Here is a 27,933-nt window from a genome sequence, read left to right as displayed (position 1 = left end):
CACATGTAAATCCATGACTGATTCATGTCAATGTATGGCAAAAACCACTACAATATATAAAATAAATAATAAATAGCTTTTTTTAAAGGCATTTTAAGTTGCTAAATTCTGAGGGACATTTTGTCATGCAGCAATAGTAACCAAACACTTATACTTACCATATTATTAATACCAAGTATTTACTGAAGACAAATGAAGTACTTGTCTTTAAAAGGACTTGTATATGCATATGCATAGCATCTTTATCCATAATGACTCAAATTTGGGATGTCACCTAAAACACGTGACATTGCTTTTGGAACAAAGTAACAGGCAGAATCTAAAAGGGTGGAGGAAATTATTGGCAGAAACCTGATGGGCTTGGACAATGATGTCAATGAGGACTTAAAAGAAAGTGAGGAAAATATGATTGGGAGCTGAAGGAAAAAATACACAGTGATCTGTGTTATGCAAAATAAAATGTCTCTTTAAGTGACTAGATTTTGAAGTAATTTGTTACAGGGCAACAGTAACCAGAAAACACCTTCTCTCAATCTCAGTTAATTTATAGAGCAAACCAGCAAAACCAGTCACTAAATATTTAGAACATTTGAATGGTGTGATTTAACAAACATGAAAATCGAAACTATGAAATACACCTTATTCCAAGCACTTACAGGTCATTTACCAAGGCAGATCATATATTATGCAAAAAGTGAGATCCAAAAATTCTTCAAAGTGCTAAAGTCTTTATAAAATATGTTCTGTTTTAGGTTTTGTGTTGTGTGTTTTTTTTTTTTTTAACTAAAGTAGCATTAAGCTAAAACCAAAAGACAAATAGCAAAACCTTCTGTGTGTGAGTGTGTGCTAAGTTGCTTCAGTCATGTCCAACTCTTTGTGACCCCATGGACTGTAGCCTACCAGGCTTCTCTGTCCATGGGGTTCTCCAGGCAAGAATACTGGAGTGAGTTGCCATGCCCTCCTCCAGGGGAATCTTCCTGAACCAGGGATCCAAACTGTGTCTCCTGAGGCTCCTGCACTGCAGGCGGATTCTCTACTGCTGAACCACTGGGGAAGCCTTTAAAACCTCTGTCAGTTCAGTTTGGTTCAGTTCAGTTGCTCAGTCATGTCCGACTCTTTGTGACCCCATGAATCACAGCACGCCAGGCCTCCCTGTCCATCACCAACTCCGGGAGTCTACCCAAACCCATGCCTATCAAGTCGGTGATGCCATCCAGCCATCTCATCCTCTGTCATCCCCTTCTCCTCCTGCCCCCAATCCCTCCCAGCATCAGGGTCTTTTAGTGAGGTATAATTTTCATGAAATAAAATACATTTATTTTGGGTATGTTTTCATAAGTTTTGACAATTGCATGCACCAGTGTAACCACTAACACAATTAAAATTCAGAATACATAGGATTACCCAAAAAGTTCCTACATGATTTTTGCAATCAAAAAAAATTGCAAACCCAGACCCCACAAACCCAGACCCAGGAAATATTTATCTGTCTTCTATCACAATGGGTTAATCGCATTTTTCTAGAATTTAATAAAACCATAAAATATGGAATTCCTTCTACATGACCTCACTTAGCATGCTTTGAGATTTTATGAGTAGCTTATTCTTTCTATTTTTAAAGTCTTACATTGTATGAATATGCCATAGCTTGTTCTCCTTTCTTTTGCTGAAGAAAATTGGAGTGGTTTATAATTATTTGCTCTTTTGAAGAAAGATGTTCTGACTTTCCTTGCCTAAAATTTTGTGGACATACCTTTTCATTCCTCTTAGGTAATAGAAATTTTGGTAACATAGTAAGTGTATGTCTACCTTAAAAAAGCTTGATTTTTTTGAAAAAAGTTATTTTCTTTTACATTATCATCAGCAATATATGAGAGTTCTAGTGGATCAATGTCCTTCCCCAAACTTGGCATTGTCAGGCTCCTTAACTCTAGCTAGTCTAGCTTAAGGATTTATATCTTTTCATACTTTAATTTGAATTTCCTTAATAATAGTGATATTGAGTATCTTTTCATTCACTTACTGGCCATTTTGCATATCAACTTTGGAGGATTGTCTTTTTTAATCTTTTGCCCAGGTAAAAACTGGGTATTTCTTTTTTTACTTTTCTGTTAAAAATTTTTCACTTATTCTGGACATAGGTCCTTTATTAGATATATGTATTGCAATTAATTTCTATTAGTTAAGTGCCTTTTCATTTTTTTAATGTTTTGTTTCAAAAAGCAAAATGTTTTAATTTTGATGATAATTATTTCTCATTTTTTATAGTAAATGCCTTAGGAATTGTTTGCCTACTCCAGGATCATGATAATTTTTCTTATGCTTTCTTCTACAAGTTTGACAATAAAATTTTATATGGGAATGGTCATTTACTTGAGCTACTCTGATGGACTGAGGGTTTTCTACAGGATGAGGATGGAAGAAATGAGGCTTCTAGTGTGAAAAAAGGATTGTGGTTCATTTTTTTCCCATGAAGATATTCAGTTAGCCAATCATCCTTTGAAGAGATTTTATTTTCCACCTAGAAATACCTCTATGCCTCTGTAGACAACTAACTTATTATAGTTGGCTATGGGTCTATTACTGAACTTTATTATGTTCTGTAGATCTATTTAGCTAACTTTATTCAATGACCACATTGCTTTGGATACTTTGTAGGAAACTTGAGGTTAGGTTACTTCCATTTTTGCCATTCTTTTTCAAACTTGTTTTGTCCATTCCAGTTCCTTCCCACTTAAATATATAATTTGGAATTGGCTTATAAAGTTCCACAAAAATATCACTTGGATTTTGATTAGGATTAGATTGATTGTATAAATCAAGTGAAAAGAATTGACAAGACTATTCAGTTTTCTAATCCATGAACATAGTATACTTTTTTTTAAGATGTTCTGTGATTTTTGATGTAAAACCCTTTAGATATTTTCCTAAGTGTCTTCCTACATATTTAACAGTCTTCGTACTATAATTAGTGGAATTTTTCCAATTTTTCCCTAGTTTTTGCTAGCATAAAGAAATACCACTTATATCCAGGTCAAGCCTCATTGGTCATTAGTGAAGACAATCAGTGTACATGAATAAACCATATGTAAGTCAACAATCAACAACCCTAAACAATGTGAAAACAAGCTGGTCCTGGATGTTACCAGTAGAGTTTCAAATTTTAAACAGCACACTATAATCATTTAGTTATCCCACTTCAGTCAATATTTTTTCCTGTTACTTTTATGATTCTTTCTTTGATTTTTTTTGCAATTTAATTGCAGCATTGCTGGGGAAGGTTTATTTGCATTCGGATAATGGGGTGATCTATTAACTTTGTCAACTTGAATTTCCAACTTCTCCCAAGTTTGAAAAGTCTATCACTATAATTCATTTAAATAAACTTTCTCCCACCTTCTCCTTCTCTTCTTCAAAAATCCCAATTATTCTAATATTTGTATGTTAGATGGAGACCCACACATCATGTTGACTATCTTTGTTCCCTTTTACTCATTTCATTGGTTCTCCACTGACTGATTATTTCAAAGATTGTATCCTATAGTCATTTATTCTATCCTGAATTTTATCTACTCTGTTGTAGATGCTGTTTATTGCATTTTTTTTCCATTTTATTTATTAAATTCTTCAGCACCAGAATTTCTGTTTGGTTCTTCTATAGCTTCTCTTTGCTAAATTTCTCATTTTGTTCATCTATTGTTTCTATGATTTCATTGAATTGCCTTTCTTTCTTGTCTTATAGCTCATTCAGTTTCCTCAAAACAGCTATGTTGGGTTCTTTATAAGCTAGATCACAAAGCTTCATGTCATTGACATATGTCTTTGTCAGTTTTGCAAAGTTACTGTTACTCTTTGGTGATGATTACTTTAATTCTTCAAGATCCTTGAAATTTTGTATTTCTGCTTTTGCTTAGATGTAGCAGACACTCCATCATATCTACTAGTTACCTTCAGGTGGTATACACACTTCTCTGAGCTTGTATAGACTCACTTGCTCTACATGTTTTGCTCCCTCTTGTAGCAGAAACCTTAGACTTTAGGTCTTCTCTGGTCCTTACAACTCACCCAGTTGCTGGGAACCTCTCTTCTGCTGTGCTACAGCTCAAGTCTATGGTTACCTCCTTGCCCACTGCCCCTCGTCTGTTTTTTTGAGATCACTCCATTTACTGGAGTTTGTTTTCACCTCCACACTTGGGAATACACAAAAGCAGCAGTTGGGAGGGTGGCAGTAAGTATGAATTTAGTACTCAGGAAACTGGAGTAGCCATAGACCCAGGATGGAGATCTTTGGCATTCTCCTAGAGGCTTATAGATGGGCTTCTTGCTGAAACCCTGAGCATAGTCAGCACATCCCTTTTACACCCTTTGGCATTCTTAATGACCTTTCACATCTTCTCTCTGCAATCATGGAGGTTCAGACCCAGAAGTCTGGGTTCTGATGGAGACAAATTGATTCCCCGGAAGTATAGAGTGGGCAGTAGCTCACTGCTCTCCTTTTTCCCCATTGGAGAAACACCACCAGCTAGTTCAGATTTATGCTTTGTCACCTTGGGATTGAGCTTCCCTATTAGCTCAAACAGTAAAGAATCTGCCTGCAGTGCAGAAGACCTGGTTTCAATCCCTGGATTGGGAAGATCCCCTGAAGAAGGAAATGGCAACCCACTCCAGTATTCTTGCCTAGAGAATCCCATGGACAGATGAGACTGGCAGGCTACAGTCCATGGGGTCGCAAAGAGTCAGACATGACTGAGCGACTAACACACACACGTCTTGGGTTGAGGGGCAGCACTGGCAAAATCCTTTCATCCTCTCCAATCATTCAAACTTTTGGCGGGGACAGGGAGGGGATTGCTTCAACAGAGTACTGAAATTTCCCATCAGGAATCCTGGACATCTAACAATTTTCATAAGTGTCTAACCTGGTAAGCACTAACCAGGTTTTTCCAGGTTTTCTATGACCATGGCCCAGGTGGCTGGGATAGGTTCACCAGCTCCTACTGGGTCCAAGCTCTACCAATGTCTACATGCCTATTACTGGATGCCTAGGTGGGTGACCATCCTCCTGGTCCCATGGTAGAATATTTTGGATCCCACAACTTTCACAGAGGCTCTTTTAATCATGGATATACGGTTAATTAGTTGTTATAAAGAGAAGCAAATAAGAGGGATATCTTATACCACCATGATGCTGACATCACTCCCTCTTTGCCAAGACTTAAGCATTTAGCTAAAGTGGAGAAATTCTTTGAATAGTTCCAGTTAAAATGACATCAGAACCAATAGAAAATCTGAATAATTCTGACTTATTAAAAATACTGAATTTGTAATTAAACTTTTCTACTATAAAGCCAAAACAACTTCAGGTTCAGATGTACTTCAAAAAAAAGCAGTTAATAATAACCTGTGAAATTTAAATTTCCTGAATTTGAATTTGAAAATGTTTAAATACATACTGAGGAACCTGGTAAAGGGATCTGATGTGTATAGTAATTCTCACATGGTTTAGTGGTGGAAAATCCCTGACTGAGGTATATACTTGTTGCTTATATATTATTCTCTTTGATTATACTTAAAGAGCTATTTTACTTAACATATGTATTCCCCTTAATGCTTCTTGCCCCAATTTGAAAATTGAATGAATAACGATGGAACCTGTATTTCATCATGAAAGTTCTAACCTTTGAAGCCTGTTTCCCCTCACTCTCTGCTCTTGAGGACATCTCACTCCAGGAACATGCTGAGTACCAGTAGCCCTTCCTTCTCTCCTACCTGAGCAGATCACAGAGGCCATGTTCCCATGGGAACAGTCAGGATCACCCAGGGCAGTCACAGCGCACTCCCACAGGAAGGACTCATCCCCCCAGCAGTGAAATCGGGCTTTCCAGAGCTGATCATTTCCTTCTGTTCCTTCTGGGGTGGAGATGGCGACTCCACAGCCAAGCTGACGACAGACAACATTGGCATTGGCCAGACTCCAGTGGGAGGCACAGAGAGCTCTCCATCGTCCAGAAATATTCATCTCCACCTGCCCCTCACACTGAGAGGAGCTGTTTGTCACGAGCCGAACTTCTGTGTATGCTGGCAGAAAAAAGAAAAAACAAAACAAAGCAAGATTTCAGCAAACTCTCATGATTTTCTTCCCCCAACAGAGTGTGCAGGGAGGTTAAGTCCTGATCTTCATCTCACCTGAACAGACAACCTGAACAGCTCCACTGTGGTGGCACGTGCCCCCTGGACAGGGCACTCTGGGGCAGACCCAGAGCTCAGGCTCCTCCCCCTCACACCTGAACTCTTCAGCCCAGACCTGTCCATCTGACTCTGTAAAGGGCATATGTCCAAGGACAGACACAGCCTTGCCACATCCCAGCTCTGCACAGATGACCTGAGCATTGGAAAGTGTGAAGTTCCCATCAGACACTGGGATCCAGTCTTCTCCAGAACGTACTTCAACTTGCCCTGAGCAAGGTCCATTCCCTCTAGCCAGATGCACAAATCCTAAGAAAAACGAAAAATAAAGCCAGTGGGTATTCATGATCCTGGCTTGAAAACTGGAACCAACACGTCAGAGGCAATGCTGTGAAAGCTTTTATTTTTCTAGGAGTGATACATGGAGAAATAACTTGACAGTTAGTGTCATGATTTTTCATGACCAAGTTTCTGAAGAGAAATCCAGAAGGACTTGCAGGGACAGTTTGGCATGACTGAATCCCAACAACGTATACTTGGGGGTTGATTAGAAATGTGAAGTTCTTATGTAGGGGCTGGGAACCTACAGGACCCAAGACAGATCATCTGAAATGGTTGAACACCAAGAAAGTATATTTTAGCATCGGTTGGAAAAGTAATTCCTCCACAGGGCCTGTGTGTGTGTGTGCTTAGTCACCTAGTCATGTCCAACTCTTTATGACCCCGTGGACTGTAGCCCACCAGGCTCCTCTGTCCATTGGATTCTCCAGGCAAGAATACTGGAGTGGGTAGCCATTCTCTTCTCTAGGGGATCTTCTCAACCCAGGTATTGAACCCAGGTCTTCTGCATTACAGGTGGGTTCTTTACCATCCGCGCCATAAGGGAAGCCCTTTAGGAGCCTAGACCCAAGGAAATAATGCATAATGTGTGAGCACTAAAAGGTGAGTGCAGAGATATGAAGAACAAAACCAACTTAGAGCTAAATGGTTATGAGAGACTAGAGACCTATCATCCAAACAAAGTTAGAAAGCTTCCCTGAGACTGGGGTGGTTAATAGCCTGATTAGTTTTCTCCCCCACAAGGCATTCCTCAAAGGGCTTGGGGTAGAGAAAATCATAAAGGCTGGATCTGGCCTCCAGTTCAAGATGGCAGTGTAGAAGGACGTCTACTCATCTCCTGCAAGAACACCAAAATTGCAACTAACTGTTGAAAAACCACCAATAGGAGGATGCTGGAACCCACCAGAAAAAAAAAAAGATACCTCATGTCCAAAGATAAAGAAGAAGCCATAACAAGGTGGTAGGAGGGGTGCAACACAATAAAATCAAATCCCATACCTGCCAGGTGGGTGACCCACAGACTGGAAAACAGTAATACCAGAGAAGTTCTCCCAGTGTTGTGAAGGTTCTGAACAACACATCAGGCTTCCCAGCCTGGGCATCCCACAAAGGGATTGGGAATCCCCAGGGAATCTGGCCTTGAAGGTCAATGGGATATGATTATAGGACTTTCATGGGACTGGTGGAAACAGATGCTCCAATCCTGGAGCCACAAACAAAATCTTACATGTGCCAAGACTTAGAGGAAAGAAGCAGTGACCCCACAGGTGACTGAACCAAAACTACCTGCTGGTGTTGAAGGGTCTTCTGTGGAAGTATGGGTCAGCCGGGGCTCACCACAGGAACGGGGGTACTGGAAGGTCCCCCTTGGCATAAATACTCTTGGAGTTCACCATTAACCCTACCATAGAGACCATAGACCCCAGGGCTGGATGGCCTCAGGCCAAACAAATACCAAGGAAAGTGTGCAACACCACCTATCAGCAGATAATTGGATTAAAGCTTTACTAAGCCAGGCCCTGCCCACCAGAGCAAGATCCAGTTTTTCCCATTACCAGTCCCTCCCATCAGGAAGTTTACACAGCCTCTTAGCTTCATCCATCAGAGGGCAGACAAAAGAAACAAGAAGAAGCACAGTCTCACAGCAGCTAAAACAAAAACCATATTACAGAAAGTTAATCACAATGAAAATGCAGAAAATTATGTCCTAGATGATGGGACAAGCTAAAACCCTGGGAAAACAACTAAATGAAGTGGAGATAGGCAATCTTCCAGAAAAAGAATTCAGAATATTGATAGTAAAGATGATCCAGTATCTTGGGAAAACAACAGAGGAGATGCCAGAAATGTTTACCAAAGACCTACAAGAATTAAAGAACAAACAAACAGAGATCAATAATACTCTAGAAGGAATCAATAGCAGAATAACTGAGGCAGAAGGAAGGATAAATGACCTGGAGGACAGAATGGTGGAAATCACTGCCACAGAACAGAATATAGAAAAAAGAATGAAAAAAAAAGAAGACAGGCTAAGAGAACAGCAACATTTGCATTATCAGCTTCTCAGAAGAAGAGAGAGGAAGGTCCTGAGAAAATATTTGAAGAGATAATAGCTGAAAACTTCTCTATCATGGGAAAGGAAATAGTCAACCAAGTCCAGGAAACACAAAGAGTTCCAGGCAGGATAAACCCAAGGAGGAACAGACCAAGACACATAGTAATCAAACTGACAAAAATTAAAGACAGAGATAAAATATTAAAAGCAACAAGGAAAAAACAACAAATACCATACAAGGAGACTCCCATCAGGCTATCAGCTGATTTCTCAACAGAAGCTCTACAAGCCAGAAAGGAACAACACAATCTATTTAAAGTGATGATAGGGAAGAACCTACAACCAAGAATACTCTACCCAGAAAGACTCTCATTCAGATATGATAAAGAAATCAAAAGCTTTCCAGACAAGCATGAGTTAAGAGAATTCAGCACCACCAAACCAGCTTTACAACAAATGTAAACGAACTTCTCTAGGCAGAAAACACAAGAGAAGGAAAAGACCCACAGAAAATAAACCTACAGAAAAACAGTTAAGAAAAATGGTAATAGGATCATACATACTGATAACTACTTTAACTGTAAATTAATTAAATGCATCAACCAAGAGACATAGACTGTCTCAGTAGATGAAAACATGTGCATGCATGCACTTCCACTTACCACATCACTCTGTTTGACCCTCCCAAATTGTATTTAATTATTTTATATTATTAAGTTAATCATGTTCCAATTATGATTTTTAAAGTAAATAAATAAAGACTGGATCCATGTGTCTATGCCAAGCTATTGATGAATGAGAACCCAAGAGAAGAAATATTGACATTATAACTAATCCACTTTCATGATATCAAATTTTTTTTTTTTTATAATTTTTGATGGCAAAAAACTCCAAGAATTTCTCAGGTGACCTAAATAGGGAAAAAAGGTGTCTGTTACGTTAAGAAAGTTCAAAGAGTCACAGGAGAGAGAAGCGCTGGTCTTAGACATTTCTCTTTAAAAACTTGGGATTTGTCAACAAACCCGGGAGAGAGTGAGTTCTGAGTGGAAGTTACCAGATAGTCAGTCTGCCAAAGTGTTCCTACTATAGGTTTTTCTTCTGAGACAGGAATCTTAGAAAATTCTAAGGAGTGTTATTAAGTGATTTTAATTCTATCATCGTGCTAATTCTGTATTTGTATCTGACATCAACAAGATTACAGAAAAGGAGATTCCCCAACTCACAGAAACAGTATGTCCCCAGCAACATGCCTGCAAACGTCAAACAGACCTGTGAACACAGAAGCTGCTCCCTGATGTGGCACCAACTCTGCCCCACCATAGTCCTGGGCAGTCCTGTCTGCCCAGACATCCAAATACCACACCATTTGGTATCCCTGACAACAGGATTGTCAACTGTGGACGTGAGTGTGAGTGCAGATTCTAGTGCACTCTGTGACCTAGGCTCAGCCTCACTTTACCACACTAGGGAGGCAATCCTCAGGACCCAGAGAAAGCCACACCTATCCATGCACCTACCAACAGACCTGCTGATCAGAGACACAACAGGACCCCAGCAGCAGCCACATAACCTGTCTCCACCTTTGCTGGACCACAAGACCAGAGGCAGTCCTATCAGTTAGAGGACAAGGCAGTAGATCTTCATTTGTTGAAACCAGCCTGTAAATTCTGGAAGAAGTGTCTGCTCCTTCAAATGCACACTTATCAATGCAAGCCTACACAGATCTTGAAGAACCTGGAAGATATGATACCACTTAAGGAAACCAGTAAAGTTCCAGCAACCTACACTGAAAAAATGAAGATTTATGAACTGCTTGAAAAAAAATTTAAAATAATTGTTCTAAAACCAATGACTATGAAAGAACACAAACAGATAGCTAAACACCATCAGGAAAATAGTACATAAACTAAATGAAAAGCTTAATTAAAAAATAAAAAATGCTAAAAGAAACCAGACAGAACTTCTGGAACACAAGAATACAATAACTGAACTGAAAAATCCAATAGAGTGCTTCAAGTAAACTGTACCATGCAAAACAAAGAATCAGAAAACTTGAGAACAGGTTATTTTAAAGTATCTGGTTAGAGGAACAAAAAGAAAAAAAGAGTAGATTATACATATGCAATATATGAGAAACCATAAAACAAAATTATGCATTGTGAGAGTCCTAGTAGAAAAAAAAGAACAAGGCAGGAAGCTTATTTAAAGAAATCATGACTGAGAACTTCCCAAACCTAGGGAGAGAAAAAGACATCTTAATTTATGAAGCCAAAAAGGTCACAAATAGGTAGAACCCAAAGAGATCTATACCAAGATACACTATAATTAAATTATCAAAATTCCAGCACAAAGATATTTTGAAAGCATGAAGAGAAAAGTAACTTGTCACATACAAGGGAGCCCCTGTCAAGCTAAAGCAGATTCCTCAACAGAAATCTTGCAGACCAGAGACAGCAGGGTAACTTATGCAAAGTACTTAGAGGGAAAAACCTCCCAATCATTAACTCTTTATCTAGCAAGCTGTCCTTTTAAGAATTAAGAAGAGATTTTTTTAAACGTTTTTTTTTAAAAAGCAAAAACTGAGGAGTTTCATTGCCACTAGTCTTGCCTCACATTGATAAAGATAAATATGAAGAGACATACAGAATATAGAAAAGTGTGTTTGTGGCACATAATTTGCTTTTACCCCTAGTTTATAAATCAAAAGTTAAACATAAAAGAATAACTAGAACCACAGAAATTTGCTGATTGAAATACAATATGTAAAGAAGTGAAATAAGACATCTATCTCATAAAGTGTGTGGGAATAGTAATATGTAGAATTTCTGTGTGCTATTAAAGTTGTGTTACTGTAAAGTTACTGTAACTGTACTTAACTTCAATTATAGACTGCTATAGCTGTCAATTGTTTGATGCAAGTTCCCAGGTAACCACAATTAAAAGTATAGGAGATACACAAGATGAAGAGAAAAGAGTCAAAGCCTACCACTATGAAAAATCACTTCACAAAAACAGCAACAAAGAAAGGAACAAGGGAACTACAAAACAGACAGAAAACAATTAACAAAGTGGCAACAGTAAGTCCTGACATTTCAATTATGATTTTAAATGTAAATGTACTAAACTTTCCAATCAAAACCATTGAAGGCCTTAATGGATTAAAAGAGCAAGACCCAACTACACACTTTAGATTTCATAACACACATAGGCTGAAAGTGAAGAGGTGGAGTCGGAGACGTCATGCAAATAGTAACCAAAAGAGAGCAAAGTTAGGCAAAAGAGATGTAAAGTCAAAACCAACACAAAAAACATAATGATTTAATAGCCAATTCATTTGACCTCGCCTCCCTACCTCTTATGAGACATCACTGAGATCTGAAGGGTCCAACTGTCCACAGGTCTGGAGCCTTTACAGGGCCAAGCAAGCCTTTACACCCCCTTGAGCACCTAATGCTCTAAAATCATTGTGTGCCTGAAGTCTTCCCCCAAGGATGCTCTGAAGTCTGTGATCTGGTTTTCCTATGGTCATTCTGGAAATGAGACTGAGGTCTTTCCTGCTGGGGATTCCCTCCCAAGGGAGACAAACCTTACCTGAGCAGACTGCTCCAACATCCTCATCATGAGAGAAGGTATCATTATAGTTTTTAAAATCAGGTCGAACACATTTATTGATCGCCAAAGATAATTCTGCCTCTGTAATGTTGCAGAAATAATAGAAATACCAAATGGGACCAAGTCGTGGTCCAAAATAAGACCCTCTGGGAGCATCAACAGCAGGTCCACATTCCAGGTGTCTGCACAACAAGTCTGCAGATATCAGGTGCCAATACTCAGTATATGCTGAGCCCCATTCTCCTTGATACTTCGCTTCCACTCTCCCCTCACAGTGATGGGCTCCATCCTTCAGCCTCAGCTCCAAAGCTGCAAGAGAGACCAGACACAGGACAGATTTTAGGAGACTGTGTAGTGGTGTGGTGGTAAGAGTTAAAAAATCTCCTCTTCAAGGGAAAATTAATTCTCTGTGTATAGCATTTGCTGACTTCTATGGTATAAACATTCCCACCATGGCCAACTCAAAGCTCCCAATGTGCCATCACTGAACCTGGTGCAAGAAGGGAGGCACCACGTTTCTCACGAGCCTATAGTACCAGCTTCAGTGATACCACCGAAGACAGGCCTTCAGAGACTCTTGATGCTGCCCTCCCTGTAGATGTACCCAAGGCTACTAGGGCCCTGCTTCCCCATCTTAGTTACAGCTCATGGCCCAGGATTCTCCCTCTCCTTCCCTGTCCATAGGGAGCATCTCATCCAGCTTAGAAACAGAGGGCTGGGATAAGAGGCTCTAAAGTATCCTGATTATTCCTGCCTCCTGGTGTTCACATCTTTGTGTAATCCTCATACTTAATAACATGCATCTAACAAATAGAATTTGGCAAAAGTGATGAGATTTCACTTAAGAGATAGGATTCAAGACAACTCTGCTTTCCCTTGGTGACTTATTTTGCTCTCTCTCTTGCTCTGATAAAGCCAGCTGCCATGTTGTGAGCTGTATATGAAGAGACCATCATGACAAGGGATGGAGGCAGGGCTCTTGCCAACAGTGATACCCACTCCCTCTTAAATCTTCAGATGATTGAAGCTGTGACACATGATGGGTCAGAGGACCCAGGTTGCTGCCGTTGCTTAGTCACTCAGTTGTGTCCAACTCTTTTGTGACCCCGTGGACTGTAGCCTACCCGGCTTCTCTGTCCATGGGATTATTCAAGAAAGAATACTAGTGTGGGTTGACATTTTCTTCTCCATGGGATCTTCTAGACCCAGGGATCAAACCCAGGTCTCCTGCCTTGCAGGTGGATTCTTTACCACTGAGTCACTGGGGAAGCCCACAATTCCTAGTCCACAGAGACTATGAGATGCTAGATGTTTGCTGCTTTAAGCTGTCAAGTTTTGTTTATTTATTTATTTATTATTTTGGCTACACTGGGTCTTCATTGCTGCATACGGACTTTCTCTAGTTGCAGTGAGTTGGGGCTTCTCTTCATTGTGGTGCAGGGCTTCTCATTGGCATAACTTCTCTTGTTGCGAAACACAGGCTCCAGTCACATTGGCCAAGCTGCCAAGTTTTGCAGGGATGTAGCACAGCAACATATAACTAATGTAGGAGGGCATTATGCTAAATGAAATAAGACAGAGAACAACAAATACTGTTTGATCTTATCTATACATAGAATCTGAAAAAAAAAACAAATTAATAGAAACAGAATAAATTTGTGGTTGCTGGGCAGGGGTGGGGGTGGGAGGAATGAAAGATAGTACAAACAATACCAGCTTCTACTTACAATATGGATAAGCTCTGGGGATAGAATGTACGTGTGACTGTAGTCCATAATACTGACTGTATTGTTGTTGTTCAGTTGTGCCCGATTCTTTACGACCCCATGGATGGCAGCATGCCTGGCTTCTCTGTCCTTCACTATCCCCTGGAGTTTGCTCAAACTCATATCCATTGGGTTGATGGTGCCATCCAGCCATCTCATCCTCTGTCACTCCCTTCTCCTACTGCCCTCAATCTTTCCCAGTGAGTCGGCTCTTCAAATCAGGTGGCCAAAGTACTGGAGCTTCAGCTTCAGCATCAGTCCCTTCCATGAATATTCAGGGTTGATTTCCTTTAGGATGGACTGGTTTGAGCTCCCTGCTCTCCAAGGGCTGCAGTCCTTGCAGTCCAAGTATACTGACTCTCCTTGATCATTACTAGCTAATAAAACCAATCTTAAAAGTTCTCAAAACACACACTCACAGAGAGTAACCAGTGATAGAGGTGATAGACATATTAACTAAAATTATGGTAATCATTTCATAATATATATATGCATTTATTTTTAAATATTTTAACTATATTGGAATATAGTTTATTTACAATGTTGTGTTAGTTTCAGGTGTACAATAAAGTGAGTCAGTTATATATACATATGTGTGCATGTGTGCTCAGACACTTCAGTTGTATCCTACTCTTTGCGACCCCATGGACTGTAGCCTGTCAGGTTCTTCTGTCCATGGAATTCTCCAGGCAAGAATACTGGTATGGATTGCCATGCTCTCCTCCAGGGGATCTTCCCAACCCAGGGATCAAACCCATATCTCCTGGGTCTCCTGCATTGCAGATGGATTCTTTACCCAATGAGCCACCTGGGAAGCCCATATATACATACACTCATTCTTTTTTAGATTCTTTTCCCATATAGGTTATCATAGAATATTGATTAGCGTTCCCTGTGCTATACATTGAAAGGTCACGCTGACCGCAGGCAGGAAGGCACCAGCCATAAAATGCTGACAGGGAAGCCCCCCCCGCCGAAAGGTCTCAGATAAGCCCCAGGGACAGACATCCACCAATCAACAGCCCGTTGCCAGGCAGACTGACAGGGACAGATATCCACCAATCAACAGCCCGTTGCCAGGCAGACTGATGGACGTGAAGGCGCCAAGACTCCGGCCAATCAAAAAACCGACGCGGGACCTAGAGGTCCAATCAGCACCCTGGTCCCGCCACTTCAGTATCCCCCGGGGTATATAGGTGTCGCCCGCCTCCCCGCAGATTGCAGACTCCCGTTTTTTCCCTTGCTCGCGAGTGGGAGCTCTGCCCGGGAGCGATTGTCCAATAAAAGCCTTTTGATACTCCGGTGCCCCTTTGTCTTGTCGCGGCGTTCTTACATACATGAGGTCCATGTTAGTTATCTACCTTATATATAGTAGAGTGTATGTGTGTGTTAATCCCAAACTCCTGATTTATGCCTCTCCCCAACTCCTGACCTTTCCCCTTTTGTAAAAACAGGTTTATTTGTTTGTTTGGTATCTGTGATTCTGTTTCTGTTTTGTAAATAAATTCATTTGTATCTTTTAAAAATTAATTTTTGGGGGGAGTGTAGTTGCTTTACAATGTTGTGTTTCTACTATGCAGCAAAGTTATATGTATAAAGGCCTCTGGATGGCAAGGAGATAAAACTAGTCAATCCTAAAGGAAATCAACCCTGAATACTCATTGGAGGGACTGATGCTGAAGCTGAAGCTCCAGTACTTTGGCCACCTGTTTCGAAGAGCTGACTCATTGGAAAAGACCCTAATTCTGGGAAGGATTGAGGGCAGGAGGAGAAGGGAGTGACAGAGGATGAGATGGTTGGATGGCATCATCAGTCCAATGGATATGAGCTTAAACAAACTCTGGGAGTTAGTGAAGGACAGCAAAGCCAGGCATGCTGCAGTTCACGGGGTTGCAAAGAGTCAGACATGACTGAGTGACTGAACAACAATACATATACCCCCATTTTTTATTTCCTTCCCATTTATATCACTACAAAGCAGGAGTAGAGTTCCCTGAGCTATATAGTAGGTTTTCACTGGTTATCCATTTTATACAGAGTATTGGTAGTATATACATGTCAGTTCCAATCTCCCAATTCATCCCACTCCTTATTTTCCCCTTAGTGTACATGCATTCATTCTCTATGTCTGTGTCTCTATTTTTGTTTTGGAAATAAGATCATCCATTTCATTTTTCTAGATCCCACATATATGCATTAATGTACAAAATCTGTATTTCTCTTTCTGACTTACTTCACCTCTATGACAGTCTCCAGGTCCATCCACATCTCTACAGATGACCCAGTTTCATTCCTTTTTATGGCAGAGTAATATACTGTTATATATATGTGATATTTGATTTTCTCTGTCTGATGTACTTCACTTAGGTCCATTCATGTTTCTGTGAAATGGAATTATTTCATTCATTGCTAAGGAGTAATATTCCGTTCGAGAGCCAGCACATGAGATCCCACCCATGACAAGGTCGTGAGGAGGAGACCTGACAAGCAAGGCAGATCAGGACTTCAGGGATTTTGAAAAGCTGCCCCAGCGCTCACCTTAAAGATGATCTCTGTCTTTCTGATGCTTGCTATATTAGACTACTCCCTAATTTCTGTGACACGGGTAGAAGGCCGTCCCCAATCTCTTTCCAAACAGAACCAACTTAGAACTTTAATTAATATGTCTGCCAGATGGTGGTATCCTATAAGATTATCCAGGATGAAAGGAGTGTTTCAATTTAGACCCCTTTGCTGGCATTCTAGCCTGCTTGGCAAATGCGTACTAATGCACATGACTACTCACAACACCTTAATCATAAACAGCATAAAGAACCTGATCACACAAAAGGCCCTAGTAGGTACAGAGCCCTTCGGAGGTGAGGAAGCCCTATTAGAGAACATAAAATATTATTCTAAAAGCGGTTATAGTTAAAGATTTAGAAAAATAAGAGTTTAGAATTGTTAATTTTAACCAGGAATGCTAAACAGGGGCTGCCTCACTGGAGCTGCAGAGTCTTTGTATGGTAAACCTTTTAGATAAATTTAACTGATAACTTCTGCAAAAGGACTGACCTTTGTCTTCATTAAAGAATAGATTACGGAAAACAACTTTGCATTCAACTAGGTCATAAAATGTCAATAGGCCCCAAGGCCAGAAGATAATGTACAAGACCCTCATAAACAAAGAAGCATGCAGAAAACACCCTGGTTTCGTGAAGAACAAACTGATGTAATAAACTATCTTCCCCTTAGAAATGTACTAATTTAGTGTATAAAAGCCACGGTAAAAAATAAAGCATTGCCAGACCCTGCCAGACCCTGCTGCACCCCCCGTCTGGTCACTCTCTCTCTCTCTCTTTCTCTCTCTCTCCCTCGCAGACTTGGCCCTATCAAGGCTGGTCTCACGTCTCTCTCTCGCTGATGCAGTTCATCCTGAGGGTATCCCCTGGATCCTGCCGAGGCTGCACCCCGGCACATTCATTGCTAAGGAGTAATATTCCATTGTATATAAGTTTCAATATCAAATACTACATCTTCTTTATCCGTTCCTCTGTTGATGGCCATTTAGGTTGTTTCCATGTCTTGGCTATTGCAAATAATGCTGCAATGAACACTAGGGTGCATGTATACTTTCAGATCATGGTTTTTCCTGGATATATGCCCAGAAGTGGGGTTAGACCATTTGATAGTTCTATTCTTAAGTTTTAAAGTGAATCTTCATATGTTCTCCATAGTGCTTGAACCAATTTACATTCCCACCAACAGTGTAGGAAGGTTCCCTTTTCTCCACACCCTCGCCAGCATTTATTTCTTGTTGATTTTTGATGATGGCCATTCTGACCAGCATGAGGTGATGCCTCATTGTAGTTTTGGTTTGCATTCCTCTGATAATTAGTGATGTTGAGCATCTTTTCATGTGTTTTTTTGCCACTTGTATATATCTTTGCAGAATATATCTATGTATTTCAAATCATCACACTGTATACCTTACACTTATACTCTATTATATGACAATTATATCCCAATAAAGCTGGAAAAACATAGAAAAAAAACTGTATATATATCGACTAAACTTTTGCAAAAGCAAGGAAAACTTGACGGAGGAGTAATAACAATGGGAGCTTGGAATATACTTCTAAGTCTTTAAAACTTGAAATAAACTATATAAATAAATGATATTATATAAATTTGACATATACTAAGCATGTATGCATACAATAGTTTATATATAAGGCTTAACTGTCAGTACTGTAAATTCTAAACAATAAAGAACTCATTTCTAAAACCCATGGGCTCAGCTTAAATTTTGACTCCTTAGGTACACCTTCTCTGCTTCTCCCAGCTAGATCAGGTAACCCTACTGGTGTCTTAATGATGGCACCAGAGTTTATTATAAATTCTTGTTTTGGTGCCTAGCTGCACTAGACTATAAGCTTTATGAGCCAGGGAACTTCATTCATCACCATGAGGACCTCAGCATCTGGTGAACTGCAAAGGGAACAGATTTAATACCACACAAGCCCATCTTTAAATTAATAAACACTTGTGGAATGAAAGTTCAAATAAAATCCAAAAGGCAGATATGGAAATGATGTAATTTAGCACATTTCTATGTGACATTCAAATCAGTGAGAAAAGAAAAAGGTATAATTCAGGAATGATATTGGAAAAAATAGAATAAAATTAGATGGAACTTCATATTTTATACAAAATAACTTAGCTATTTAGTATTGACAACGTTTAAATATACTCATAAAATTACAAGAGAAAAAAAAATAATTTACTTAAGCTTGAAGTGGGGAAGAACATTCTTAACAAGGCTCTGAAAATGGAAACAAGAAAGAGATTTTAATAGGTGGTTAATATCATTAGAAACTTCCATGAAGGACTTTTCCACTAGAGAGGGCACAGCTTCAATCTCTGATTCAGGAACTAATATCCCCATGCCAGATTGTATGATCAAAAAAGGAAAAGAAACGTCCATGAAACTAAAACTAGAGATAAAATTAAAACAACAAACTGAAGGAAACATCTTCAGACTGTAAATGGAATGATTCAATAAGGATAAGGACTTGCACCCAAACTGCTTGGGTTCAAGTCTTGCTTCTGCTTCTTACACCTGACTCACTTTGGACAAGTGACTTTGCTTTGCCTCAGTGACCTATTTTGGGGGATAAAAATTACATTCTGCCTTATAGGATTGTTGTGGGGCTTCCTGGGTAGCTCAGTTGGTAAAGAATCCACCTACATTGCAGGAAAACCCAGTTTGATTCCTGGGTCGAGAAGTTCCCCTGGAGAAGGGATAGAGTACCCATGACAGTATTCTTGGGCTTCTCAACAGTAAAAGAATCTGCCTGCAATGTGGAAGACCTGGGTTCGATCCCTGGGTCGGGAAGATCCCCTGAAGGAGGGCATAGCAACCCACTCCAGTATTCTTGCCTGGAGAATCCCCATGGACAGAAGAGCCTGGTGGGCTACAGTCCATAGGGTCACAAAGAGTCAGACACGAGTGAGTGACTAGGCATAACACAGCACAGCATAGAATTATTGTGCACTCAAATGAGTTCATACAAGTGAATGTAGTATAGGTATCTGATGGTGTAATTGTAGTAAGACAGTAGTAACAGTAGTAGTAGTATAAAGAGCTTCAGTATAAATCATGACAAAATGATAAACATCACAAGTTTAAAAGGATAAATGTCATGAGCAAGTAATCCACAAATGAAGGATTAAATTAGCTAATATATGCTAGTATTTGTCTATAAAATTGGCTGGTCTATAAAAATGACACAGTTGGTGAGGCTATGTGGAAACCAACATCCTCACACACTTGTGGAACTAAAGTTTATGCAGCTAATTCTGGCAGGGGTTTCCCAGGTGGCTAAGTGGTAAAAAAAAAAAAAAAAAAAAAAATTGCCTGTCAAGCAAATGCAGGTTTGATCCCTGGATCAGGAAGATGTCCTGGAAATGGAAATGGCAACCCACTCCAGTATTCTTGCTTGGAGCATCCTATGGGTAGAGGAGCCTAGAGGGCTACAGTCCATGGGGTCGCAAAGAGTCAGACATGACTGAATGACTAAACAGCAAAAATTTTTAGCAGGCATTAATCTCTACATACCAAAAACCTTAAAGGTACTCATAACCTACAAAACAGCAACTTTCCATCTTTTTTTTTTTTTTTTTAGTATTTGTTTGGCTGTGTTGGGTCTTAGTTGCAGCATGTGAGATCTAGTTCCCTGACCAGGGATTGAAACCTAGTTCTCTGAACTGGGAACACAGAGTCTTAGCCGCTGGACCCACTACTGAAGCACCCATATCTAAAGCCTACGCTTCACAACAAAAGAAGACACCAAAATGGGAAACGTGCACACCAAACTAGAGAGAAGCCCCTGCTAGCCACAACTAGAGAAAAGCCCATGCAGCAACGAAGACACAGCACAACCAAAAATAAATAAATAAATAAACATTAAAAAAAAAAAATTCTACCTACAGTGTCACAGCAGATCCTGGGAGGGGAAAGGACCATCCCAGGCCCCCAGCACATCAGGAAGCAAGTCACGGGGACCAGAGCAAGGACTCGGGAATTTATACACCTGGGGCTGTGCATCAACTGATCTCAACAGACAAGAGGTCCCCTCTCCTGGCTGTGGGCTCCTCTGCTCCACAAGGAACACCTGGTGGGAACAGGCAAGGCCAGCAGGCAGAGCCTCTCACAGAGCTCAGTGCAGGGCAGACCCGGCAACAAGCAGAGGGGAGCCCGGGGGCTGGGGGAGAGGAGCCAGAGAGAGGCAGGCAGGTGCACGATTGTCTCTGATCTGGTTACATGCAGCGACCCAGCCCTGTGGGACCCTGTGTGCCTCACAGACCAACAGACTCAGTCTCTGCTCAGCAGCCCCATTCCTCTCACACAGACAGGCTTCACACACCCTCACACACACTCTCATACACACCCCACACACACTCTCACCCACCCTCACACAAACATACACTTACACATTCCTCACTCACCCTCACACACACACACTCTCGCACACACATAGACGCACACAAACACATGCCTCATTCACCCTCACATACACTCATACAAGCACAGAGCCTACAGGAGCATAGACACAGGAAACACAGGGACCCAGGGGCAGTGTTCACACAGCAGGCACACGGAGCATGTGAGAACAGCCCAGAGTCCCAGCTGAGCTCAGTCACTGGAACTTCCACACACTGGGAGCCACTGGGACCCCTAGAAGCTCCCTGAGAACAAGGGAGACAGTGGAGGGGACTCAGGCTGACCCAGCTCGGTCCAGACCAAACCTCACTGCTCTGTATAATCTGCTTATACGACCAGTGGACCCCCCACAGGAGAGAGACCAGTATTCACAGTCAGCGTGGCTCCTTTTTGGTTAAAAACACTGAGGCTCAGCTCCAGACTCCAGACAGCTTTCCCTTCATCAAGGCGTCCACTCCCTGCTGTGGACCCAGGACAGAGGGGCAGCCCTTACCTTGACCACCCACCATGGTGCCGAGGAGGAGGACACAGAGTCCATGGAGGGAGAGGTGTTGGCTCAGAGCCATCCTGACTCCACGTCCTCAAGGTCACAGTCCCAGCTGCAGGATTAGCCTGTGAGGAGGCGTCAGGGTGCCGACCGGGGTCTTTATAGACCATCCCCTACATCCTCCCTCCTGAGAACCAATAGCGACACCTTTCACCATTTCAGGCACTATTGGAGGCTGCATCTGCCACTTTCTGAAGCTCAAATACCAATGAGCTTCTGAATCTTCAACATCTCCTTATATGAGCAACACGGTCCTTTGACCTCCTGCTTCCGTGGTCCTGAGAGCTGGGCCCCATAATCGGGACTGGCGTGGAAAACTGTGAGTAACTTTTTTTCCTCTGATCACCCTGGCCAATCACCAAGGACTGTGAGATCTTGCAGGGTCAGGTTGTGGAATCAGTTGGCCCATGGGGAATAACTCTAGTGGAATCAAGCACTGATCTTTCCAGTACGGAGCTCAGGGTGAAAGCCGAGTACTAGAAGAAGGCTTGAAATACAAGAATATTTGTTAGGCCAGCAGAAAATGAGGACAAGGATTGCAGGAAATCACAGACCATGGAGAGGGTGAGAAGGAAACCATTAAGTTGAAGGGATGAGATTGTAGGTCTTCTCTTCTCAGAATGATCTGGAGATTGGGTCCTAGAGAAGCTGCATGTGTGCTTAATTGTGTCCTACTTTTTGTGACCCCCTGGACTGTAACCCACCAGGCACTTCTGTCCGTAGGCTTTCACAGGCAAGAATACTGGAGTGTGTTGCCATTTCCTTCTCGAGGGTATCTTCCCAACCCAGCGATCCAACCCATGTCTCCTGTGTCTCCTGCATTGGCAGGCGGGTTATTTATTGCTGAACCACCTGGGAAGCTCTATAAGGGATTTTCAGACGTGCTGAATCCCTTTCCATTTATTGCATGTCATTTTATGTGAAATACCCCTTTCAGCTAGTCAACAAATGATGCTTCAGGAGAGAAAGAGATTGCTGTTACAGGAAACAAAGAGAAAGTAGTAGTCATTATTCAACCCTAGCCCTCCAAAATAGGAGTGGGGATCTCTAGAAGAAAATACATAGCTTAGAAAGATTAACATTCTCTAAACTTCACATTTTCCCCCTTTGGATATTGACAGTTTGGTTTGATAGGATTCAGAACCTACCTGTTTTAGAAGCCATAAATAAAGAAGATGCAAAATAAGAAAGCCTGGCGTGCTGCAGTCCATGGGGTCACAAGAGTTGGATACACTGAGCAACTGAACTGAACTGACTGAACTTCTTGGTTAATAAATATGTTCTTTGATTTTCATTAAAAAAAAAGAAGATGCAAAATATTGTTTAAGGGAACTGCCTCCAGACAGAAGGATAAATAGAAAGTATTCCACTGCACAGTGGCTGCAGGCAAGGGGCAAAGAAGAGGCAAATGAAGCAGAAAAGAGAAGAGTGTTCATTCATTTTGAGTTTAAGAGGAAAGTTGGCAGCAAGAATGGAAGCCCAGGTGGATTGAGGGCACAGAGCCAAGCAGAAGGGACCGATGTCCAGTGTGGCCATTGCTGCCTTGTTTTGTCCCACTGATCAGAGAAGCTCCCATATGCTCCCCAGAAAGAAAGTAGTCCAGGGATGAGTGTAGAGACTGAGAAGGGCCCTAATGGTGCAAGATAGAGCTCCCCCATCGAAATTCAAGGTCACTGACATACTGCCTCATTCATCATACTCCCTCAGGCTAAAGATTCCCATGATGCACCTCTGTGGTCCACAGAAATCCACCCTGAGGCCCCCTCATCCTGACTCCCATCATTTCAGCACAAACTTGGGAAGGACCCATCTGTGACACGCACCACACACACCTCAGAGTCCCCACCAGGGCTCAGAGACAGCTTCACACCCATCCCCTCGCACACCTGAAGGTCTCGGTGAAGCCAACAATGTAGGCACCTGTGGACCAGTCTACAGCCCTGTCACATCCCCCACTGGAAGGACCCCTCATCCCGGTCAGCAGACACAGCTTCTCTGTCCTGCCATGCCCGTCCTTCCTACTTGAGACTCAGGTAAAGGAAAAGGGAGAAAAGTCAATTGAACACATGCTTTTCTCCCTCTAAATATGCTAATATTAACCCATTATTTTTTAACACTTACCTGTGTTTCTCTCACTTCCAAGGCCCCATCTGTACATGAAACCTATGTCCTTCTGGATGCTTAATGCAGTAGTGATAATAACCAATTATAAATGTCAGAACCAGAATATAAACTCAGGCACTGGAGTAGGAACAGGATCTGCTCAGTCACTAGAGTTGATGCTCTATTCCCCCTGGGACCCAGAGTTATCATTCCTTCCCCAGTTATGGACTACACTCCACAACATCACCAGAAACCACCAGGCAAACACCTAGAATACAGGATGTGCTTCCTGGAGTCCAGTCATTCCTCCTACAGGATGACACAGGGATGCATTTAGTGAAGCAGGTACACATGGTCTCACCTCAGGATTGAGATCTTTCAGGTAACATACAGTTAGGGACTACATACACTGTTATAAGGATAGAGTGGGCTGGAAGGAGGGGCTAACCCAAGGCTGGCAGGCTGTGCCCAGGCAGCATCCTCTACCCCAGAACTGGGGATGCAGGGTCAGCATGGACCAACTCACCCTCTGATGAAGGTTCGTCTTCTCTGACACATAAGGAAATCTCAGTGTCCAATCTCATCCAATATTTGAAGGAGGAAAGCTTTAGGAAGGACACTAACCCAGCTGTGTCCATGTGAACTTCAGGGGTCAGGAGAACAGGCTCAGGAAACAGTCTGCCCAGGCCTGACTCAGAGCACAGCCACATACCATGTGTGTGACCTTAAACAGGGTCCTCACACTCTCTGTACAGTGGTTTTGTCTGTAAAAGAAGAGTTATATTTGTGTATAGATGACAGAGTTTTGGTTAGAAAAAAATGAGTTGGCATTAATGAGAGATATAACCACTAGTCAATAGTAGTACATCATCTTGCCAGAGAAACAATATTAGGGCCCCTCTCTCCAACCCATCCCAGGAATCCCAGGACTCTAGAACGGGAACTCAATTCTGTTACCTGGAGCCTTGACTGGAAATGTCAAAACTCTCCCAGGAACCACATGCTGTGATGCCTATTGGGGTCAGAGTTGTGAGTCTTCCACACATCACCCCTTCTCCCTGTGCCCCAGAGAGAGGTTCTACTGCTCATGAACCTCGACCTTACCAACTGTGAACCTCATGAATTAAGTTGTTTACTTGCTAATTTTACTTTATAAATGGACTTGGTAAAGGTTCTGTGTCTAATTTGCCTCCTTATCCCCAAAGCCTGCTAATTAAAAACCTTAAATGATGTCTATTGTATACCCGAATGAATGAAAGTCAGTCAGGTATTTTACACAAATCATTTCAACCCAAAGAAATCTTTTGAGATATAATTTAACTTGATATTTGGACTTAACAGCACAATGCAAGTTGTGTCACTTCTTGTAATGATATTTCAATATGATTAAATGGTATAAGCTATGTATGGTTCACTTCTACACTTCTCTGCAATGAAAGCAATCAATTGAAACCAGGCTAGCCCCATTCCAAGGGCAGTGCTGAGAGAGCCAGCTCTAAACATGTATAAATGCTGCATCTTTGTATATCCAAAGATAAAGAAGACAGAGCTCAGCACACTGATAGGTAAACACCATGAAGCCTCCTCTTCTGGTCCTAATCAGATATGGCCAAGTGGTCCGGATGTTTATATACTTATCATTTGGCATATTTTCAACTCAAACCACAAACTGTAACAGGAAGAAATTTTATTATAAAAAAAAAATTTAGTTTAACAGCTTTTGTATTGAATCAGAAATGCAGAAGTAAAGACCAGGAAGAATCCTTTTGTTTAATTTAGACTGCTTATTTCATCTTATGGATTGTAAAGCAATACAATATGTAGCATTATTATCCCCAAATCACCATGAAAATATGGAGGTTTCAGAGGTAAAGTAATCTCTTTGCTAGAAAAGTAAATAATTAAATATCCTTGGTAGAGGAACATTTTCAGGACCAATCAGAGTCACTAATATACAAAACCAGTTCAGTTCAGTTCAGTTGCTCAGTCGTGTCAAACTCTTTGTGATCCCATGAACTGCAGCACACCAGGCCTTCCCTGTCCAACACCAACTCCCAGAGTCCACCCAAACCCATGTCCATTGAGTCGATGATACCATCCAACCATCTCATCCTCTGTCGTCCTCTTCTCCTCCTTCCCTCAATCTTTCCCAACATCAGGGTCTTTTCCAATGAGTCAGCTCTTCGCATCAGATGGCCGAAGTATTGGAGTTTCAGCCTCACCATCAGTCCTTCCAATGACACCCAGGACTGATCTCCTTTAAGATGGACTGGTTGGATTTCCTTGCAGTCCAAGGGACTCTCAAGAGTCTTCTCCAATACCACAGTTCAAAAGCATCAATTATTAGGTGCTCAGCTTTCTTTATAGTCCAACTCTCACATCCATACATGACCACTGGATATATGTGTATATACAAAAAATATACAAAATATTTTTGAATTAAAAAATAAGTATACAATTTTAAAAGGAAACAAGTGACTTGTTATACCAGAGTGTTGGAGACCCACTTCACCATCCGTGTTCCCTGTATGGATGAGACCACATTGGTAAAGGCTTCTTTACCAAAGACCACTTCATCACAAGGACATGTGATGAGCTTGGTCATGAGCTGGTCATGAGCTGCCTGAGATCCAGCCCATCATCTCTCTTCAGCCATTTACAGTCTAAAACCAGCAACATCTAACAGAGAGTGTGGCACTGAACTGGCCTCATTCATTCCTCCATAGTGCAGCATCAGATACCCAGAGACCAGAGCAATCAAAGCTACTAAATCAAAGATAAGCAGATTCTAAGTGGAGAGCATGCAGACCAAGGGCCCTTTCCCACTGCTCTTGGAAAGTAAGAAACCCTCTCACCCCAGACACCATCTGTAGGAGGAGAGACAAGAAGAAACCTCCTTGAATAGAAGAAAACCAGTCTCAGCAGGGAGCTTCAACTAGACAAGATAATTATTACCATAAACCCAGGCTAACTTGGGTACAAATTTTAAATGGGAGAGTCTGTGATTTTGAATTGGAGACTTTGTGTTAACTTTGTGGAACTTTCAATCCATGCAAACACCCCTTGCTACTGCACAAGATGAATCAGTTATAAAAATAGCAAATATTACATTTATGCATATTTGAATTCTAGAGGAAACATTTTAAGTCCACTACAGAAAGAAAATATGTATATCTTTCTTTGTTTTTAAAAGCACAGAGTTGTCATCTCTGTGAACTCTAATTCCTCCAGCTCAAAACTACTGCTGTGTCCCTTCAATCTGTAAAAATGAAAACTTTCTTATTGTCTCTAAAGGGGGGGGCTGCTTGAGAGCAAGTATTGTGTCTTATTCTTCAATGTCTCTATAAGCTCAAGTAAAGACACAGAGAGAGAGCTTAACAAACATTGGATAAGAAATGAACGCATGAACAAATGCTGAAAAATCACCCTGCAGTTAGTGATACTGAGTGGGGAAGGGAGGTGGAGGCAGGGGAGACACATACCTGACTAATCCCCCTTGGCACAGACTGAGGTGGAGTAAGGAGTCAGAGACACACCAGCCAAAGGAGCCAAATACAACATGCCTTCAAATCCCACTCTGGGAGGGTCAGATCATGTTCAATCTCTGCACAGAGCTGTACCTCAGAAGCTTCTCCAAGGTGAGAAAAAACTGACAGCACTGCTCTCAAGAGTTCTACTGAAGGACGTGAATACACAGTAATACTCGTCAAATAGCTGTATTTCCAGTCCTCAGGGACTCATTCTGGGAAACGAAATGTGGCTGGTGTCACCTGTGTCACTTCTGAGTGGAGGCAGGAAAAGCCCGAGTGTGACTCTGTAGTCTCTCTCTTTTTCCTGTCACAGAAGCTGTGTGTTCCAGAAGCACGTGCAAGAGCCTCACTGACCACAGACATCTGTAGGTTGTGATGAGTGTGTGTGTGTCTGTATATGGATGTATGTGTATGTATGCATCTCTGTGTGTGTGTATGTGTGTGTGTGTGACTGAGATTTGCAGGTCACTTTTTCCAGTGGCAGAACAGAGTCTCTTCTGATGGATACAAAGGAAAAAGAAGACTTGAAAAGAAGACAGAATCTATCACATGAAGCAGAAACTTTCCTGGATCTCCCCATCCTTCTGTTCCTTCATCCCAAGCTGCTCCCTCAGGTCTCACCTTGTTTCCTCTGTTGGACTTGGTTGTTTCTCAGTCACCATTTCTGACTGACCAACAACTAGATCTAAATCCCATTTAACAGCACCCGCCCCGGTGCATCTCCTGTTCCCTTTACATCACTCTGTGCTGACAGTCAGGCTCAGTTTCCCGAATTTGTCTCTCAGCATCTTGACCTTCATCCTTAAACA

At 41.5% G+C, this 27,933-nt stretch overlaps 1 protein-coding gene across 1 annotated transcript in view; it reads right to left on the bottom strand.

The window, feature by feature from the left end:
• LOC122679863 (antigen WC1.1-like) overlaps positions 1-21,576 on the bottom strand; it is a 75,385-nt gene extending 53,809 nt beyond the window's left edge. Inside the window, exons 1-4 of the mRNA XM_043880657.1 lie at positions 21,438-21,576; positions 12,173-12,502; positions 6,187-6,495; positions 5,770-6,078 (exon numbers count right to left, since the gene is read on the bottom strand). Of these exons, the coding sequence (XP_043736592.1) occupies positions 5,770-6,078; positions 6,187-6,495; positions 12,173-12,502; positions 21,438-21,510 (1,021 nt within the window). The 5' untranslated portion in view covers positions 21,511-21,576. The remainder of the gene's footprint in view (positions 1-5,769; positions 6,079-6,186; positions 6,496-12,172; positions 12,503-21,437) is intronic.
• Positions 21,577-27,933: the final 6,357 nt, after the last annotated feature.

Source organism: Cervus elaphus, chromosome 22, assembly GCF_910594005.1.
Source record: "Cervus elaphus chromosome 22, mCerEla1.1, whole genome shotgun sequence".
Taxonomy (NCBI): domain Eukaryota; kingdom Metazoa; phylum Chordata; class Mammalia; order Artiodactyla; family Cervidae; genus Cervus; species Cervus elaphus.
This window is presented reverse-complemented; position numbering and strand designations above follow the sequence as displayed.